Raw genomic sequence first — 20,851 nt, forward strand, 5'->3', positions numbered from 1 at the left:
TGGTGAGCCAATTCGTGTGAACGTTTCAGAAACTCAACATTTTACCAACCCCGTCTTTCTCTGGCATTCAACCAATTATTTTGACCATATAGTATTCCCCAGGAGGTAAAAACACGACTTTGAAACAGGGACAGAAACCAGGATACAGAGTATCTATAAATAACTGGCAGTTGGTTGGAGCAGGAGCTATGCTTAGAAGACAGGAGTCTCTGTGGAAAAGTCTTTCTCGCCCCTCTCTACAGAACATAAAATAACCATTTCATAACCCACCTAGGAGCAGCAATGGTCCATGATAATGAACGCCACCTCCAACAATCACAGGCTGGAGGAGAGACACAATCTAAAACATAGCGCCAGTCAAATACTTATCAACGGGCATCTAAAAGCTCCTCTACTCTACTACCAGTAAGCCTTTAATGTACATCTGCTGTTGCTCTTGTGAAAAGAATACTGGTTTGTGTCATGTTTCCAGGACATACATAGCAGGCATTGTCTCGGTCTCTTCCTCAAGCTCACATATGGAAGGCTCCAGTTGGTATTTATGGGTTATCTGAGCCATGTGGGACTGGAGACCACGCTGCCTGCCTGCTGCAGACAGTGTGTCAGTGTGTACATATGACCATTTGTCTCAGTAACCCAGAGCAGAGCTAGACTATTAGGCTTAACTCACAGCTAAATAACAGGCATGCAACTGTGCTCTCTCTCGCATATATATATATATATTTTTTCCCCCCCACTGGCTAATGGGACAGTGAGGAACCGTGTCACATGAACAGCCTGCCGCATTATAAACGAGGAGGTATACTCGGGCTTGTGCAAGCATTATCACACAGACACACACCCACCCACAGCATAAACATGGTGAAATCGTGGAACTGTTTGAGCATGCACCAATACTATAACCATCAGCAAGATGAGGCGTCCTCAGTGAGAAGCATGCCATACGAGCTGACTATTATAAGCACAATGAGGAGAGGAGAGCAACTTGACATTCCAATGCCAACTTGAGGACTCTTTTTGTTGTCTTGCTGAGAAGCACATCTGTTCAAATTGTGGGCCCATCCAATGCAAGTAAACCATGTGCCAATCGGATAGCTGCAACTAAAGCAGCCTAACCAACAGACAGATACAGGAGAAATAAACACTTGTTCACATGTATTTAAAATCGCTTTGGAGTAATGAGCTTGCAGAACTACTAGCATGTAAGGTAATGTTACTTTTACATACTGAAAGAGGTTATGATGAATAAGCATGGCACCATCTGATCTCTATGAGTCCAACCTTAATTTGGCTTTGCAGTAAGGTCTGTGTGTAATAAACACATTTAAATATGAAATAAAGGTCTTTTGAGCCAGATCTTAATGTCAAGGTTGTCATCTCCAATTACAGCATATCTCATGTTAGATAACATTGTAAATTGATATAATGCTATGGTTGAGCTATATATATATGGACACAAAAATAAATAAATCATTTGTTATACCTCAGTGAACCAGCTATTGTAACAGTCTAAACTTGTTAAATAAACTGACATTTCACCAAGGGTTAATATCAATGGAATTTATTACAATTTACTCAGCTCCAAGGCACATTACAAGTCTTCTGTTACTACAGAAATGTATAAACAAACAGTTTACATTAATGTACAGCATTTTGCTCTACCTTTTTAAGCATCCGTGCATCATCAAAGCAAACGGGAAGAGAAATGATTAACACGTAGTAAAATATTTTCGATCACAAGAAGAAAAGAGATACTTGCTGTAAAAAAAACTAAAAAATGAATATGTTAAATAAACGAAAAAAAAGTAATCAGAATGATTTGTACCCAATATAGGAGTTAGGGCAAATTGTCATTACTGTTATTGGATATTTACTATGCGTAATTTCATTTTACAGACATGTATTCATTGGGAGTTTAAACTGGCCTTTTTATAATGAGATAAGTGCATGAGTTGGAGGGGAAAACGGCAGCAGTGATAACAAAGTGAACGTGCTTTGACTCGTCACTGTCATCCAAATACAACACTAGTACCCGTCAAAACACCCCCCATAAAATTAGGTGACATCACATACTGTACTATTCCGTTGCTTCAAAAAACAGAAATATGAGAAGGAGGGGACGTCTCTGTACATCAACTATTTTTTGTACGTTTTGAGTATTCACATGTGTATACTGTATATATTGGACTAAAATGCACGTTTCTATGGGAAGCCATAGGACATATCTATGGGTCCCTCTCCTTTTTTACCTTAACGTCCCCAGCTAATATTGTTGCTATCTCACCTTGCATGAACGCCCAAGGCACATTAGAACCTACCAGGGGGCATTTTTCTCCGCTAGGACAATACACCTCGCCAGTTGCTCCCTGCGCTTTGATGCTCTCTCGGGAACAAGGGAAACAGAATTTATGGTTGGGAACTGACGGACACTGAACGAAATGGGTATCCTCTAAACGTTCGTGGCAAATGGTACAACACAGAGGTCCGTTGTTAGCCATGGGCGAATCTGGAATGTTTTGCGCGTGGACCTGATCCATGCCAGAATGCGCATTGGACTGGGAGGGACCCCCAGATAGATTGAGCTCTCCGTTACGGGAAGCCAAACGCCTCTGCCCCGAAACAGAGGCGGGCGAGACCGGGCTGCTGCTGTTATGCCTGGTGGATGTGGTGGAGTGAACTGAGTTGTTGTCTTTCGGAGAGTGCGCATTGCCCAACGTGTCCGCGACAGACATGAGCGCGGCCATTGGAGACTGTCCATTCTGGGGCGTTGATTCAGGGGGCGTAGCGCGGCTTGAGTGTACAGAATGACCAGGGCCGAGCGGTGGGGGTGCCCCGTGTGAGGTACCGAATGATCCGGATGCCATTGTCAGTTTTAACGCCTCGCTCTGGCTGGCCATCCACTGCTGCCTCTGTTGTTCTTGTTCAGATAGTTTCAGCGCGCTCTCTGCGGAGTCAGGTTCTGGGGAGGCTTTACGCTTACGCACGCCAATCCTCGGGGCACTCGCAGATGGCAAGCCACGAGGGATGTTGACCAAAGCAGTGGGCAGCAATGGACAGCTGGCATCAATGTAGGGCTGTGGCAACATTTCAACCCCCAGCCCCTCTTTAAAGAATCGGACCGACTCGGGCAACAAATCACCCAGGAGTCGCCAGTCCCCAGAACCATGCTTTTTCTCATACTCCAAATATTTAAAACCCGAGGAGAGCCCTCTGCCAAAGTCCTTCATGCAGTCCTGATACATTTGTTTGGCCACCCCCGATGCGCTGGAAAATACATTACCAGATCCACTTGGGTACTCGATAAATATTTTCAATTCATAGTCCATACCAGGCTTTGACACTGCATCGAAAGCAAACACCCTGCCCACGAGTGAATGATCCTTTTTAAATCTCACATCAAACGGGGAGCTGTTTGAAAGAGTAAGCAAAGTGTCCCTTACTATTTTCGGTTTGTTTGCCCAGTCTTCGTTTCTATTTCTTAAACTTTCACTAAGCTCAGCCAAAGCCTCCGCATTACGCTGTTTCTCTTTCAGATCTCTCTCTTGGTCAGTGCTTGACACAGAACCTGGTCGTTTACCTTGTTCTGACATGGACTGAGAGGACGTGGACAAAGAGGGTCCCACAATGGATGGTGGGGGGCGGCTAGACAGGCTATGCGAGGCTATGGCTGTTGCCGAGGAGGGTCCATTCAACATGGTCTGTGGGAGAAGGTTGGGGGGGACATTCATTTGTCCTGGGACCGCAACTAGACCATGGCTCCGACGGGAGTTCGGGCTCTGTCGGTTCAACTCTGGGGGACCATCGTCCGGTTTTGGGAACCCATTTGGACCGCTCATTCCATTCGGAAGTCTGCTGGCATGGGCGCCAATACTGGAGTAGTCAAAGCGAGGTCTCTCTGCGTTCAGAGAGTAGCGGTCCATCCCCGACTGTTGTTGTTGTTGTTGTTTAGATGGTCCGTCCACATGGTTGATTTGCACCGTCTCCTTGGCTGATATTGCAGCCTGGGTTTTGACTGTGGGCGGCGGCGGTGGACCGGGGGATCTCCCCTCTTGGAAACCATGAGCACGTTTGAGGTGGCGTGCAGTTTCGATAACAAACTCGATCCGATCTGCACCTTCATAATTCACACAACCCCTGCACACTGCCTCCGTAAAATCCCAAATCATAGCCCACGGCATACGGGGTAAATCGCACAGGTAACATGACTGTCTCCGAGATGAGGATACGTGTGCAGAAGACATGTTGAATGTCCCTTGCCCTGGTCCTTTTCCCCCCAGATTATGATTGCAATTTTTATTTTCAGTCCGTGAATTTGCCCCAAAAAAGGAGCCCTCTTCTTTCCCTACTCCTCTTCTGATGCTGGTGACGAGCAGTGATCGGTTGTAGGACTGAAATGTGCTTTCCACGCGTCTCACATCCTGACTTGGTTTGTGATTTGAAATTTTGATTGTGCCTCCACGTCTCCTCTCCCCAGTTTGGAATGCCACCTGGCTAGAGCAGTGACGTAAGCACCACGTTCCGCAGTTCATAAAAAAAAAGACATGCCACTTGTTGCTTTCCGAACACGCAAAACTCAAACCACTCCCTTCTAATCTTTTGAATGGACTGAGAGCGAACACGAACGCACAATCCTGACCAAATAACATAAAGCAGAATATGGGTTTCTACAACTCTGACATTTGAATGTATTTTACTATTGCGAAATTATGTGTCAATACTATATTATATTAGATGTCATAAATATACATTAATTATTATTAAATACAAATGTATTATGTTTCAAATAGGTTACTTTTGCTTATGTCAGCAAAACGAAACCTTCAATAGCATAAAGCAATTTACGATTACGAAACAATTCAACTTGTTATGCGTTGTGTTGGTTTTTCGCAGTGCAGGAGCACCAAAAAGCATTATCTTAATCAAACCACTATCGAGCAAAAAACCTGGTTAAAAGGAAAACGCCTGGCTATAGCCTACCATAAGTAATGGAGCGAAAGCATTTAATATACCTTTGTATTTTTTATTTCTGATTAAAATATGTTGATAATCTGATTTAATTTACAACATTCATTGCAATAGTCATGTGTGATTACAATAACGTTTAATATATTCTCCGAAAGAAAATATACGCACAGTGTGATGGCTAAAATAATTAGTGAGTCGATTCCTCTGCAATAAAAATAACACTGGGCTAGATGAACTAGAGATATTTTCCCTACATTTCGATTGTTTACCTACTGCACAGACAAGAGCAGCCTCCTCTGCGCACCCTCCCTTCCCCCTTTCCCCCAGTCTCCCTTCCTGATTAACAACACCCAGTAGGCAGGCAGAGAATCATTTCCCCTGTTATACAACTGGGAGAGAAGGAGAGTGAAGAAAGAAAAACAATGGCAGCAGAGGGAGGGAGGAAAGTCGTTTATTGCAGTCTCCACATACCGCTGGCCTGGCACGGTACTGTATCGTGGTGGTGTGGTCCTCCATCCTTGGCCAAGAAAGAGTCTGCACCATGCCGCTGCTTTTCCAAAACAATGTTGCTTTCACTGCACCAAAAATGTGCCATGCTGTTAGGCTACATGGGTACTGGTTGCACATGTGTGTATTTGTGAATACTGTGTTTTCATACATTACAGACTCGCTTTAAATTACAAGCACTGAGGTGAGGTGACAGTATATGATGTATAATGCAGAGTCTGACCACATGAAATAAATGCACCGAAACAAATAACCAAGAAAACATGATTTAGTTTCATAGACCAGCCCATCAGTGGCAGGGGAAGCTAGAAACACCACAAAAAGAGAAGATGGAGTCTGGTTTTTAATTCAGAGTCTGTGCAATACACAGCAGGCTGAATGACTACCAGCAGCAGGCAGCAGTCAAGGTTGTTATGTGGGCTGTATGTGGACAATTCTCACTCTATTTGTGCACCAGGGATTGTGACAGACAGCCAAATGAAAGAGCAGCCATCATCAGTCAACAGAATAAGGCAGAAAAAAGGTGTGGCATGGGAAGAAAAAGGGTTTGTGCCATTTATTCCAACACTGGGCCTGTGTGCCAGGCGAGGCTCAATACAACTCCAACACCAATAGTTTTGCTTGATTTAAGTGTGGAGCGCAATCTCAGTAAAAAAAAAGAAGGTCTGAATGATCCTAAAAGCAAATGGCAAAACAGTGCCTTCTCTCTTAGGTTTACACATATGGATACAATTCAAACATAAGCTTATTACAAAACTATGCCACATCAACTAGCCAAACAACCCAATAACGTACATCCATCCATGTAAGTGGAAGGTCAGTACTATAAATATCACAGGCAGAACTCAACATCGCAACAATTAAAACGATTTGCAAATTCTGCCTCAGACCTCAGAAGACTTTAAAAACAACCAAATACATAGCTTTACACAAAACAAAGCAGAGGAGGTTAATAGTTCCCGCCTGCCTCCACCCTGAAATGATCCTGTGATATCCCCACGGCCCCTCATACATACACTGAGCCGCTCACATACCAACTGTGCTGATGTCTCTCTCCCCATCTCGCTCTGTGAACATTTTGCAAGCGCAGGGGTTAATTTTTTTAGCTTCAGCTAAGTGTTTGGCACGTTGCCAGACAGATGAATTCTGGGAAAGGCTTGCCAATGACAAACTGCCAACATTAAGCAGGCCTGACAGCTCCTCTCCTCCAAACTGGGCAGCAGTTCAAAGTGCTCTTTTATTTGAGACGCTGGCAGACTGCCAGCAGCATGCAGATTTACGTTAGGGCAATTCCATGCTAACGGAATTACACCGAGACTTACTTTTCACTTTAAAACAAACCATACAGCTCTATGCACAATGACTACTTTGAACAATTTACAAAGTAAAATAAAATGAATAATTTACTGGAAAAACAGTGTAGATGCAAAGTTTGATAACAGAATTGTGGTAAAACCTCCCTCAGTTTTATTCTGTTATCAAACTTTGTATCTGCACAATTCTTCCTGTAAAAAGGTGTTATTGTAAAATGTTCGGTGGAAATTGTTAAAAGTAGTCCTATGGTTTGTTCACCTATGAAATAAATGTTTTTTTGTTTGGTATATGTTTTAAAGTGAAAAACCTGAGTCTCAGCGTAATTGCATTATTGTGGAATTGCCCTTTACCTACTCTCTTCTCACTCTCTGATGAAGCTGACAAATGCTGCTGCTGTTGCCATGGGGATCCTTCTGAGCTAGGAGATAGAGCAAAGCGGTCCTGTGAATTCAAGTGCACAAGTACAGTGAAATACCCTTCTCGCAAGCTCTAAACCCAACAATGTAGTAATCAATAAAAATGTAATACTAAAAACAACATAAGGTAGAGAGAACAAAAACACATGAGAACTAAAAATAAGAAGAGCACGAAAAGTAAGTAAGCATACTACAGTGTATATACATGGTCAGTCAATTCCAGTGCCATATTAACAATGTACAGGAATACTGGCTCAATAGCGATATATATGTATTGGTGTAAGGTGACTAGGCATCAGCATATACAGTGGGGAGAACAAGTATTTGATACACTGCCGATTTTTAAGTAATTAATTTGCATTTTATTGCATGACATAAGTATTTGATCACCTACCAACCAGTAAGAATTCCGGCTCTCACAGACCTGTTAGTTTTTCTTTAAGGAGCCCTCCTGTTCTCCACTCATTACCTGTATTAACTGCACCTGTTCACACACTCAAACAGACTCCAACCTCTCCACAATGGCCAAGACCAATGCTTTTAAACTTTTTCAGTTCTGCCAACAAATGTTTTATAGGTTTGAGGTCAGGGCTTTGTGATGGCCACTCCAATACCTTGACTTTGTTGTCCTTAAGCCATTTTGCCACAACTTTGAAAGTATGCTTGGGGTCATTGTCCATTTGGAAGACCCATTTGCAACCAAGCTTTTAACTTCCTGACTGATGTCTTGAGATGTTGCTTCAATATATCCACATAATTTTCCTGCCTCATGATGCCATCTATTTTGTGAAGTGCACCAGTCCCTCCTGCAGCAAAGCACCCCCACAGCATGATGCTGCCACCGCCATACTTCATGGTTGGGATGGTGTTCTTCAGCTTGCAAGCATTCCCCTTTTTCCTCCAAACATAACAATGGTCATTATGGCCAAACAGTTCTATTTTTGTTTCATCAGACCAGAGGACATTGTTCCAAAAAGTACAATATTTGCCCCCATATGCAATTGCAAACCGTAGTCTGTATTTTTTATGGAGTGAGTGTGTAGGGCCCTGTGAATGTATATTGAGACAGTGCAAATATAACAAAAAAATACAAGGGTCAACTCAGTCCATGTAGCCATTTTAGCAGTCTTATGGCTTGGGGATAGAAGCTGTTCAGGAGCTGTTGGTGTCAGACTGCCATATGGAAGCAGAAAGAACCGTCTATGGCTTGGGTGCTGGAGTATTTAATGATTTTCTGGGCCTTCCTTTCACCTCGCCTGATATAGAGGTCCTGGATGGCAGGGAGCTCAGCCTCAGTAATGTACTGGGCTGTCCACACAACCAGTGTTGTTGTCATACCCAGCAGTGATACAGCCAGTCAAGATGCTCTTTTTGCAGCCAAACCTTTTCAACCTCATGAGGTGGATAGAGGCAATGTCGCGCCTTCTTCACGATAGTGCATGGGTGTGTGGACCATTTGAAGACGTTGGTGAGTTGGACAGAGGAACTTGAAGCTCTCGACCCGCTCCACTGCAGCCCCGTCGATGTGGATGGGAGCATGCTCGCTCACCATTTCCTGTTGTCCACGATTAGTTCCTTGCAGTCATGGATGAACAGGGATTACAGGAGCGCACACACACCTGAGGTGTCCCTGTGTTGAGGGTCAGCCTAAAATAAGAAAACCCTGGCTTACCAATAGTATTATTAAAATCCCTTTAAGAAAATAATACACAAAAAGTATATTTCAAATCCTATTCCATAAAACCAGGTGAGATTCAAAACATAGAAAAACAAAATCAAATTATTAAAACAACCATACATACTATGACAGTAAACTCTCAAAGCACAAGAACAATATGAGAGCACTATTAATGAAATCCTCAATAAAAAGATTAATCCCAAATCCCTCCCCAATGAATTCCTAGTCAAATGATCACTTCTGATCCAAAAAAAGACAGCACACAAGTTAAATCTGTTTTTCACAGAGCCCATTTTGTCAGACAAAATCTCTGTGATTTATGAAAGTCCACTCCCATTTATTAATCTGTCCCAATCTAGCAAGTTTCAATTCACCCCTGTCCTGAGGTGTGACATCTTATTATCTCTGAAAAACACTGCCTCTGGTCACAACAGATTGGATGCTAAGCTAGCTAAAGATGTGGTTGATTTCATTATCACACCTCATCCCCACATTTTAAATACATACATTGTTAAGGGCATTGAGCCTGCTGAACTGAAAATGGCCAAAATTGTTCCAATTTATAAAGCTAAAGATCCAGCATACTTTACATATTACAGACCAATTTCAAATTTTTCCAGCTAGCTCAAACATGTTAGAGAAGCTTGCATATAACACATTCATCAAATAGCTTAACAAGGAAAGGTTGTTATACAAACATCAGTATGGCTTCAGAAAATCTCACTGCCTTACTGGCGGTTACTTACATTTGGCAAATAACCGCAAACATCATACATTAGGTATTTTTTTTGATCTCTCAAAAGCAGTTGATACTGTTGATCCTCATATTTTATTACAAAAACTTGAAACTATGGGTGTGACTGCTTTGGTCTCCAGCTTGCCTCAGGGATCAATTCTTGGACCCCTATTATTTATGATTTACACACAATTAGTTTTTAAGTATCTTATTGATGAACTATGTAATGTCTCAAAAGTGGTTTAAAATTAACAAATTGTCACTGAATAAAAAAATAAATATTTTTTTATTATTTGGTCCAAAGGAAATAAAATACAGATTATATAGTGGTCCATATTGATAATATACCTATTGATCAGGGCTGTACAACACACTTTCTTGGTGTTCTGATTGATGATGAATTGTCATGGAAACCACACAAAGACAATAATCTTTAAGATTGACAAGAATACGGGGATACTTGGCAAAACGAGATATCTCCTAAAGAGAGGCACTGCTCTCAGTCTCTAATACACAATGATCTTCCCATTCACCCGTTACTGTAACATTATACGGGCCTGCACACACACCAAACTACTATCAATCTATCACCTGCAGAAACGCTCTGTAAGAACAATATCATCTGCTGGTGTTAGAGACCATTCAGCACCACTTTTCAATGCGGACGCCTGAAAATTTATCAAATTAATTATTTTCAAGTTCAAAATCAAATCAAATTTATTTATATAGCCCTTCGTACATCAGCTGATATCTCAAAGTGCTGTACAGAAACCCAGCCTAAAACACCAAACAGCAAGCAATGCAGGTGTAGAAGCACGGTGGTTAGGAAAAACTCCCTAGAAAGGCCAAAACCTAGGAAGAAACCTAGAGAGGAACCAGGCTATGTGTGGTGGCCAGTCCTCTTCTGGCTGTGCCGGGTAGAGATTATAACAGAACATGGCCAAGATGTTCAAATGTTCATAAATGACCAGCATGGTCGAATAATAATAAGGCAGAACAGTTGAAACTGGAGCAGCAGCACGGCCAGGTGGACTGGGGACAGCAAGGAGTCATCATGTCAGGTAGTCCTGGGGCATGGTCCTAGGGCTCAGGTCCTCCGAGAGAGAGGAGAGAATTAGAGAACGCACACTTAGATTCACACAGGACACCGAATTGGACAGGAGAAGTACTCCAGATATAACAAACTGACCCCAGCCCCCCGACACAAACTACTGCAGCATAAATACTGGAGGCTGAGACAGGAGGGGTCAGGAGACACTGGCCCCATCCGAGGACACCCCCGGACAGGGCCAAACAGGAAGGATATAACCCCACCCACTTTGCCAAAGCACAGCCCCCACACAACTAGAGGTTGTTGCTTGTTGCTTGTTTACTGCACTTTAAATCACTTATTACCCTCTCTCTTAAAAAAATATTTTACAGCCACATATGAATTCCCTAACTACGCAACAAGAAGCAGACAACAGCTACATCACCCATATTCAAGAACAACTAATTCTCAATATACTATATGCAAAGCTATCACCGTCGTTGTTTAAAACAAAACAAATAAGCGGCACCTACCGAAGCAACACAAACAGACACATGCATACACACACACATATACAGATGGATTTTGTGTTAATGATATGTGGTAGTAGAGTACAGTCGTGTCCAAAAGTTGAGAATGACAAATATTAATTTTCAAAGTCTGCTGCCTCAGTTTGTATGATGGCAATTTGCATATACTCCATAATGTTATGAAGAGTGATCAGATGAATTGCAATTAATTGCAAAGTCCCTCTTTGCCACGCAAATGAACTGAAACCCCCAAAAACATTTCCACTGCATTTCAGCCCTGCCACAAAAGGACCAGCTGACATCATGTGAGTGATTCTCTCATTAACTCAGGTGTGAGTGTTGACGAGGACAAGGCTGGAGATCACTCTGTCATGCTGATTGAGTTCAAATAAGAGATGAAAGCTTCAAAAGGAGGGTGGTGCTTGGAATCATTGTTCTTCCTCTGACAAACATGGTTACCTGCAAGGAAACACGTGCCGTCATCATTGCTTTGCACAAAAAGGGCTTCACAGGCAAGGATATTGCTGCCAGTAAGATTGCACTTAAATCAACCATTTATTGGATCATCAAGAACTTCAAGGAGAGCGGTTCAATTGTTGTGAAGAAGGCTTCAGGGCACCCAAGAAGGTCCTGGCGCTTCCTTGACCTAAAGTTGATTCAGCTGCGGGATCAGGGCACCACCAGTTCAGAGTTTCCTCAGGAATGGCAGCAGGCAGGTGTGAGTGCATCTGCACGCACAGTGAGGCGAAGACTTTGAGGATGGCCTGGTGTCAAGAAGGGCTGAAAAGAAGCCACTTCACTCCAGGAACAACATCAGGGACATACTGATATTCTGCAAAAGGTACAGGGATTGGACTGCTGAGGACTGGGGTAAAGTCATTTTCTCTGAATCCCCTTTCTGATTGTTTGAGGCATCCGGAAAAAAAGCTTGTCCGGAGAAGACAAGGTGAGCGCTACCATCAGTCCTGTGTCATGCCAACAGTAAAGCATCCTGAGACCATTCATGTGTGGGGTTGCTTCTCAGCCAAGGGAGTGGGCTCACTCACAATTTTGCCTAAGAACACAGCCATGAATAAAGAATTGTACCAACACATCCTCCGAGAGCAACTTCTCCCAACCATCCAGGAACAGTTTGGTGACGAACAATGCCTTTTCCAGCATGATGGAGCACCTTTCCATAAGGCATAAGTGATAACTAAGTGGCTCTGGGAACAAAACATCAATATTTTGGGTCCATGGCCAGGAAACTCTCCAGACCTTAATCCCATTGAGAATTTGTGGTCAATCCTCAAGAGGTGGGTGGACAAACAAAACCCCACAAATTCTGACAAACTTCAAGCATTGATTATGCAAGAATGGGCTGCCATCAGTCAGGATGTGGCCCAGAAGTTAATTGAAGTTAGCATGACAGGGTGGATTACAGAGGTCTTAAAAGAAGGTTCAACACTGCAAATATTGACTCTTTGCAGCAACTTCATGTAATTGTCAATAAAAGCCTTTGACACTTATGAAATGCTTGTAATTATACTTCAGTATTCCATAGTAACATCTGACAAAAATATCTAAAGACACTGAAGCAGCAAACTTTGAAAATTAATATTTGTGTCATTCTCAAAACCTTTGGCCACGACTGTAGAGTCCCATGGGCACACACTTGTTAAATCTGTTATGAATGTATTGTTAAACACTTATAACTACCTTAAATTTTGCTGGACCCCAGGAAGAGTATTGGATTTGTCCCAATCATAACACAGTGTATTCAGGACAAAAAGTTTATTGCTTTGCCACATGTGCAGTGTTACTTTAGTGCATTGTTGATAACAGGATGCATGATTTGGAATATTTGTATTCTGTACAGGCTTCCTTCATTTCACTCTGTCAATTAGGTTGGTATTGTGGAGTAACTACAATGTTGATCCATCCTCAGTTTTCTCCTATCACAGCCATTTAACTAACTGATAGTCACCATTGGCCTCATGGTGAAATCTCTGAGCGGTGTCCTTCCTTTAACTGAGTTAGGAAGGACGGCTGTATCTTTGTAGTGACTGGCTGTATTTGATACAACAAACATGTAATTAATAACTTCAACATGCACAAAGGGATATTCAATGTCTGAGTTATTCTTCATCTACCAATAGGTGGCGTACTTTGTGAGACATTTGAAAACCTCCCTGGTCTTTGTGGTTGAATCTGTGTTTGAAATTCACTGTTGAACTGAGAGACCTTACAGATAATTGCATGTGTGGGGTACAGAGATGAGGGGGTCATTAAAAAAATCATGTTAAAACACTATAATTGCACAGAGTCCATGCAACTTTTAGGCTTGCCAGAACAAAGGGCTTCAATACTTATTGACTCAAGACATTTCAGCTTTTCAGTTTTAATTCATTTCAAAATTTGTCAAAAATCTTCATTCCACTTTGACATTATGGAGTATTGTGTGTAGGCCAGTGACAATACATCTCTATTTGATCAATAAAAAAGTCAAGGGATGTGCAAACTTTCTGAAGGCACTGTACACATTACAATGTATAAAATAAGTCAAATATTTACTGGCTAAACATTATGAAGAATAAGTATCATACAGTTCTTTTTAAAGTGCACAATGCCTCGGGTATGGCACAGATGCATGTTTTTGTTTGGGAGGAGGAAATAGTCAAATAGACTAAAGATAGCCAATTATGTCTTCAAATTGTGAAAACATGACAAACAATATTTTTTCCCCCTCTTACCTGGACTGCACTGTTTGCCATCGGTGGGTGTTGCTATGGCAACCCTAAGAAAACTGCTGCTGCACACCTCTGGCTGCCAAGCTGCTGCTGTTGTTAGGGATGGCCTCCAGAAGTTTCCTGCAGAGATAGAAACCAGCAATCAGCCACCTGCCTCAGCTCAGATCAGCACTTTATATCTTCTTCTCTCTCAGTATTCCACACATGGACACAGTCATTCAGATCACACAATGAGCTGATTGCTTCACAGAGCCTCCTGGGTTTCTTATTACATTTTCATCACAATCTCTTCTGTAGAGATTTTGCTATGCTACATTGTGTGGTCATGTTCTAGCTTGAAGATGTGTCACACAGCAAATGTATCAATATTTATTGTTGGATCCAAATGGCTTCTCTCTAAGCCAGCTAGTCAGATGGATGATACTGGTTGTATTTAGTCATCGTCATCAATGTATTGGAATGTTTAGCATCAGCTACTCTTCCTGGGGTCCAAACATAATTAAAACAATTACATCAGAACAAAACAGCCTACATCAAATATAATACAAGACAGTACTCCAATTACACATTTACAATATAAAATGTACAATACAACAAGTGAAAATAGTTAAATAAACAGACGGATGGTGCACTCCAACAACAGTCAATCGGTCAGTCTGCAGGATGTCCAGCATAAACATTTCCTCTGGTCAAAGGGCAAATGGGTCATAGGAGAATGGTCTCTTCCCACTAAAACAATGACTACTATATACTACTGGTATGTTGAATCAACGTTGGACAAGTAGGAAGAAAAGAATACAATACCATTCAATTGGTTAACACGCTCCTGCATCCCAGTTTTTACAGCCCTGTGTAGTCTTTTCCAAGTTCAACGTCTGCTGATATTTCCAAACAAATTCACAAACCACTTTCACAGCTGCTGAGCCCAATGACGTCAGACAGATGCATTGTTTACAGCTGGAAAATATCACATGTATTGTTGCTGTGGAAACAAACTGTATTCACCACCACAATAAATATAATGACCGAGTAGAGTCAAGTGCCTATTACAATGTCATTATGGCGGGATGTTGTGTGACTGGGTTTGCAAAATTACAGGAACTTTCAATAAATGACCTGGTTTTCCAGAAATCCTGGTTGGAGGATCCAGGTTGCCTGCTTATGCCCTCCTAATTCTGGGAATTCTCCAACTGAGATTTTGGGAAAACCAGGGAATTCATTGAAAGTTCATGGTACTTTTCAACCCTATGTGAGCAAATACACAAATAAACAAAGCAACATACTTGCTAAACCTATGGAAGAATTCTGCCAACTCATCTCAAACAAAGCAACACTGAACATAGGTGTATATATTGCTCCCACACAGTGGAATTCCTTTTATTTCAGTTCAAAAGTACCTGGTCATCTGTTCAACAGACAAGTCCTCATAATACAGGGGCCAGACATGACTCTAAATCCTCTCTCTCAGGGGATGTAATGGAGGCTCTGAATCCAATCAATGATAGGTGTTCAAACCTAATGGTGGATTTGGCTGATGGTAACTAACTAAACTATATTTACTAATGGGTCACTGGGAAGAAAGTAGATGTTACCAAATACATTAACAAAATTCCTTTGCTTATCATAAATGTGTTTTCCACTGGTTCAATGAATCTACAAAAGCTATTCAAAATACAGACACCGGTGAAGTCACCGTTAGGCTGTTGTGTTCTTATACAGACAAGAAAAGTAATTACCTGGACTGCGTCCCAATTGGCAGCCTATTCACTACATAGAGCTGTGGTGAAAAGTAGTGCACTATGGGCCCTCGTCAAAAGTAGTGCATTATATAGGGGATGGGGTGCCATTTGGGAGGCAATTACCTCCTTTGATCTGGCGCTGTAACAGGCTTAGAGGAAAGACCCCTCAGAGGAGACGATTAAGCCGTGTAATTCATCTGAATTAGGTCCAGGCTGACAGATGAATGCTCCAACTGTGCGTGTTGTTATGGCTGGGACCAATTCTGTGTGTGTCATGACTGATGATGAAATACTTGATGACATCACATTTTAAAAATAGGAGATTACCGCCCGACTGTTTCTTGAGGACACTTGGAGATGTAATGCAGTGTGTTCCAGTCAGATTCCTTAACGTTAAATCAATAATGAAAATAAGACGATGGCAACTACAACGTGAGACAGGTAATATGAGGCATTCATGAGACAGAGTTCAGCTACATCTAGCTAGTCCCTCTACATTTATGTACAGAAATCAGATACCATGGGTCTCTGGGTACCAAATCAGATTCCATGGTCATCATGATTGACGAAGGAACTGTCCCCACTTGTGTTTGTCGATTTCTATAGTGAGATTGACCAAATATTGAAAATAAATAGATTCTAAAAACAAGGCTTCACACAATTCTGGTCTTCTCAATCTACAATTATCTTCTAGTGTCATTATGCCAAAAGGGTTTACATAATGTAAAAAAAATGGTGTTCTGTTTTGTACAGACAATGTCAGTGACAGCGACCAAGTGACCTGAATCATATAATTAAGTGGCCTGAATCATTCAGGGCATGGGTTGTTTCACATATGATTTGATGATGTGTTGAGAAACAAAGGCAAAGACTAAAAATAGCCAATACCCAAAGTGAGCGCAGTCTGGCAGCTGTAGAGTTAAAACTAAAAAAAGAGAAGGAGAGGTGCAAGGAGGAATAGAAATAGCATGGTTGCCATGACAACTGACTTCGAGGTACTACCAGATACAAAATGGTGCCCCTTCAGACATCTTATAGCATAACGTACTCCTTCTCCTTTAAACATGCACTAATCATTACAATAACCAGAGTCTCACACCACATATGTACAGTATATCACTGTTGTACCCAGCCATTCACAGTTCATAAACATTTAAGTCCATCTTGAACATACTAAATCAACAGTAATTGCAACCAAGTAATGATCAATTGTGATCTTCAAGAAAAGGACTATATGAATATATATTGTGACCTGACCAAGTCCTTAAATAATGTATGGACACATTGGACAGACAGTTATTCGATACAAATGTCAAATCCCTTTTACTGATTCAGTGCATTCCCTTATCAACACTGTTGCGTCCCTCTGGCTGCATTGCTGGCTGTATTGCTTAGGGAGGCTGATCTAGTAACACTGGTCAGTTGGGCAAACAAAGCAAGGGTATCGAGTCAATCTTACAAGACTAATGCATTTCCCAATTCTCTCTTACACACCGACACGCGCGCCCCCCCCACACACACACACACTCAGTGATCCATACACAGACACAAACTGATGCTTTCTGGGCCATAATTAACTCCATTCTCGCCCACACATCCATCACCATGGTCACTAGGCAGCACAGCTCCACTCATGAGAAAGCAATTCCACATTGGTGTGTGTGTGCATGTTTGTGTGAGAGAGATTGGCGAGCAGCACCATTCTAGAGGGAGGCCGATTAGATTCAAGGGGAAGATTGTCCAAGGCTCTCACACGGGTGTAACAGAGAACCAGGCACTGACATTTCCTACCAAACATGTAGCCTGCTGCCTGCACACAAATTACAGTTCAACCGAGGACAAAGGAGGAGGAGGACAAGCCAGTAATAGCCTAGGCCTGTGGTTGAATGACAATGGATAGAATAGTATTACTTCTACAGCCTTTCTGTTGTTGTCAGACATCAACAATAACAGCTCATTTCTTCAAACCTGGTGCTTTTCAAATAGGTTTCTTATAAAAGGATCACCTCCACATCAGTAAAAACATTAATTTCTATCTTTTTAAAAAGCCAACCGTTTTTCAAAGTATTTCAAGAGGGTGGGGTTATCAATAAACTAAACTCCATTGTACTTCTATTGAACACTGAAATCTGTCTATTTGCACAGCTGTGCACCAGCCAGGGACATTTGTTTTCACCTGAATGCTTTCATGCTTAAAGGCCCAGTACAGTAAACAAAATAGATGTTCCTGTGCTTTATATATATTTCCAAACTATTAGGGTGGATTAATAATGGGAAAAATGATGATAATGCCCATTTAGTGTAAGAGCTATTTTAAAGATCGCCTGAAATTTCAACCTGTTTTGGTGGGATGGACTTTGACTGCCTTGTGACATCACCAGGCAGCAAATGAGTTAGACCAATAAGAGAGTTCCAAAACTCTCTGCTAATAACAGCTAATTTTCCATTTTCCCCTCTCCCACTCAGACCACTCCCAGACAGTCCTAGCAAAATTCTTGCTAGAAATTGCTATTTGCTAAGAAGCTATTTTTGTTTATTTTTGACCATTTTAATTGAAACAATCACAGTAAGGTACTTAATTATTACCCAGAAATGATTTGATATTGAGATAAAAACAGCTGCATTTTGGCTTCCCGGGCGGCGCAGTGCAGCGCCAGCTGCGCCATCAGAGACTCTGGGTTCGCGCCCAGGCTCTGTCGTAACTGGCCGCGACCGGGAGGTCCGTGGGGCGACGCAAGGGTAAACAAAGCAAGGGTATCGATGATCAATTGTGATCTAGCGTTGTCCGGGTTAGGGAGGGTTTGGCCGGTAGCGACTCCTGTGGCGGGCCAGGGGCAGTGCGCGCTAACCAAGGTTGCCAGGTGCACGGTGTTTCCTCCGACACATTGGTACGGCTGGCTTCCGGGTTGGATGCGCGCTGCGTTAAGAAGCGTGCTTGGTTGGGTTGTGTATCAGAGGACGCATGACTTTCAAGCTTTGTCTCTCCCAAGCCTGTACGGGAGTTGTAGCGATGAGACAAGATGAGACAAGATAGTAGCTACTAAAACAATTGGATACCACGAAATTGGGGAGAAAAGGGGTAAAATTAAAATATACATATTTTTTTAAACAGCTGCATTTGGACCTTTAATTTAGTTTTACACCAGAAGAAAGGAGCATACCTAATTTTCCCATGTAAACTGGATGGATATTAGCAGCCAGCATAATATCATAGCGGTACAGAGTTGATATATTCATGCCGTGCGTTGTGAGCTTTTAACACGATTTTCGTACTTTACAGTAAATGTGGGCTTTAAAATAGTCCGTGGTGCTTTGTATGGATCTCCAATGTTCAGGAGGAGGCTGCGTTCCGAAGCTTGTGGCTAGTAGGGAGACGAGAGGGAGACCGAGCGAGGCCCGGCAGACATTGTAACAATTCAGAGTAGTCTTGGTGCTCGGCCAACGGAGCCAAACACAGGGACATTATGTATGTTTATGACAAAACCAAAATGGAGAATTGACTGGCCGCCAAAACATGAGCTATATGTATTGCATGAGTTTATCGTTGTATCACACAACATGTTAATAAGCCAGCCATAGGCCTACTTGTAATGAATCCAATTATATATATTGTCAGACTATAATTCCAAACATGCATTTGACTCAGCATGCAATGCAGTCTGGCTCATTGTACAACGCAGCTTTTCAATTTGGTAGGTAACGTTGTTGACGTGTGTAGGTGTGTGTTGACCTGACTGCAATAATGTGGTGAAAATGGCCCAGTGTAAATCTGTCGTGTTTGCAGCAAAAGTGACTAATGATAATGAGAGGTTGCCAAACAGAGGAGTACAGAAGGCAAATGGTTATTAGTTCAAAGAACTGAGGTTGAAAGTAACATGCTTGTCTTGTATTCCATCTCATCAAGAGTGTGACAAATGGAAATAGCAATCACCAAAATCAACAACGACAGGAAAAAAACTGACATTGTAGCCTATTAAACAGTGTTTTCAGATTTTTGTGTGTGTGAATAAACACTTCCTTTTTAGAATCTCCAGCCTTCTGCAAAATCCTGTGCTTCCTACAGAACCAGTAGGTTGGAGTGACACTACTGCCCCCGAGTGGTGAAAATGACTCTTACATCTGTTGGAAATCCATGGCGACATCCGAAATGGCATCATATTCCCTATAGGGCCAATATAGTACACTCCTTCTGACCAAGGCCCATAGGGCTCTGCACAAAAATAGTGCACTATATGGGGAAAAGGGTGCCATTTCAAACCCAGACCATGACAATTTATCAGATGCAAAGACACTTTGATGACTAACCTTGCGCTGTGTGAGATGTATTCTGTGTCCTGGAGCTGTGCAGCTGTGTAGTGTTCTGGGTGTTCCGGAGTTGTGGGTGTTCCAGAGTGTGGGCTTTGGGTTTAACCTGCGAGGAGCTGGGGTCTCATACTCCCTCCATCCCTCCACTGGCTGGAAGGTTCTGGAAAAGCTAACATAGGGGAGACAGACAAATATGCATTTTTAACTTATAAAACTAACTAATTTATAAAAGTAGTTTCCACAAAAATTGAAAATAAAGTATCTTATCGTAACTAATCAATAAGGATAAACTTTTTATTTAATAATGACAGATGTCAAGGCTATTCTCATAATTTGTTTAAATAAAGCAAGTGACTAAGGTAAACTGGGTAGCCTACCTGTTGCTGGAACCACAGTGGGAGAGTCTGCAGCATCAAGGTGGGTAATATGAACGTGACCGTGATACTTGCCTTGCAAGTTGTTAGATAGCTAGATAAACAAACAATGCAGTCGTTCTCTGCAACTTGCTGGTACTAAGACCGTACTCAAAGAGCTGAATAAGGCCAAAATCAAACCAGAAAATGCTCATCCAGACGCGGCGCTCCTAGTGGCCGGGGACTTTAATGTAGGCACATTTACATCCGTTTTACCTCATTTCTACCAGCATGTCATGTGCAACCAGAAGCGAACAAATCTCCAGACCACCTTTACTCCACACAGAGCTCTCCCTCGCTAATCTGACAATAATTCTACCATGATTCCTGTTTACAGGCAAAAACTAAAGCAGGAGGTACCAGTGACTCGCTCAAAACGGAAGTGGTCAGATGATACGCTACAGGACTGGAATTTATTCCGGGATTCATCCAATGGCACTGGGGAATACACCACCATCAACTGCAGAGTGCGTTATCACAGTCATCCAG

At 42.1% G+C, this 20,851-nt stretch overlaps 1 protein-coding gene and 1 long non-coding RNA gene across 3 annotated transcripts; both read right to left on the minus strand.

Annotated features, from left to right (window-relative positions):
* Positions 1 to 1,549: 1,549 nt before the first annotated feature.
* LOC135525641 (interferon regulatory factor 2-binding protein-like B) lies at positions 1,550 to 4,575 on the minus strand. The gene has a single exon (XM_064953386.1). It carries the CDS (start codon positions 4,527 to 4,529, stop codon positions 2,226 to 2,228), a length of 2,304 nt encoding a protein of 767 aa, XP_064809458.1. The 5' UTR covers positions 4,530 to 4,575; the 3' UTR covers positions 1,550 to 2,225.
* Positions 4,576 to 9,883: 5,308 nt separating this feature from the next.
* LOC135525645 (uncharacterized) lies at positions 9,884 to 20,417 on the minus strand. 2 transcript variants are annotated; one of them, XR_010453201.1, is made up of 4 exons: positions 20,327 to 20,417; positions 19,950 to 20,118; positions 13,909 to 14,025; positions 9,884 to 10,702 (listed from the first exon to the last, which is right to left on the minus strand). It is a non-coding gene; the product is annotated as an uncharacterized LOC135525645 (long non-coding RNA). The 2 variants fall into 2 exon arrangements; XR_010453200.1 differs by having other exon boundaries at positions 9,884 to 10,710.
* Between the last annotated feature and the right edge of the window lie 434 nt (positions 20,418 to 20,851).

This window comes from Oncorhynchus masou, chromosome 32, assembly GCF_036934945.1.
Source record: "Oncorhynchus masou masou isolate Uvic2021 chromosome 32, UVic_Omas_1.1, whole genome shotgun sequence".
Classification (NCBI taxonomy): domain Eukaryota; kingdom Metazoa; phylum Chordata; class Actinopteri; order Salmoniformes; family Salmonidae; genus Oncorhynchus; species Oncorhynchus masou.

Coding starts and splice junctions, on each gene's coding strand:
- LOC135525641 (XM_064953386.1), bottom strand. CDS start 4,529: ATGAACTGCGGAACGTGGTGCTTACGTCACTGCTCTAGCCAGGTGGCA.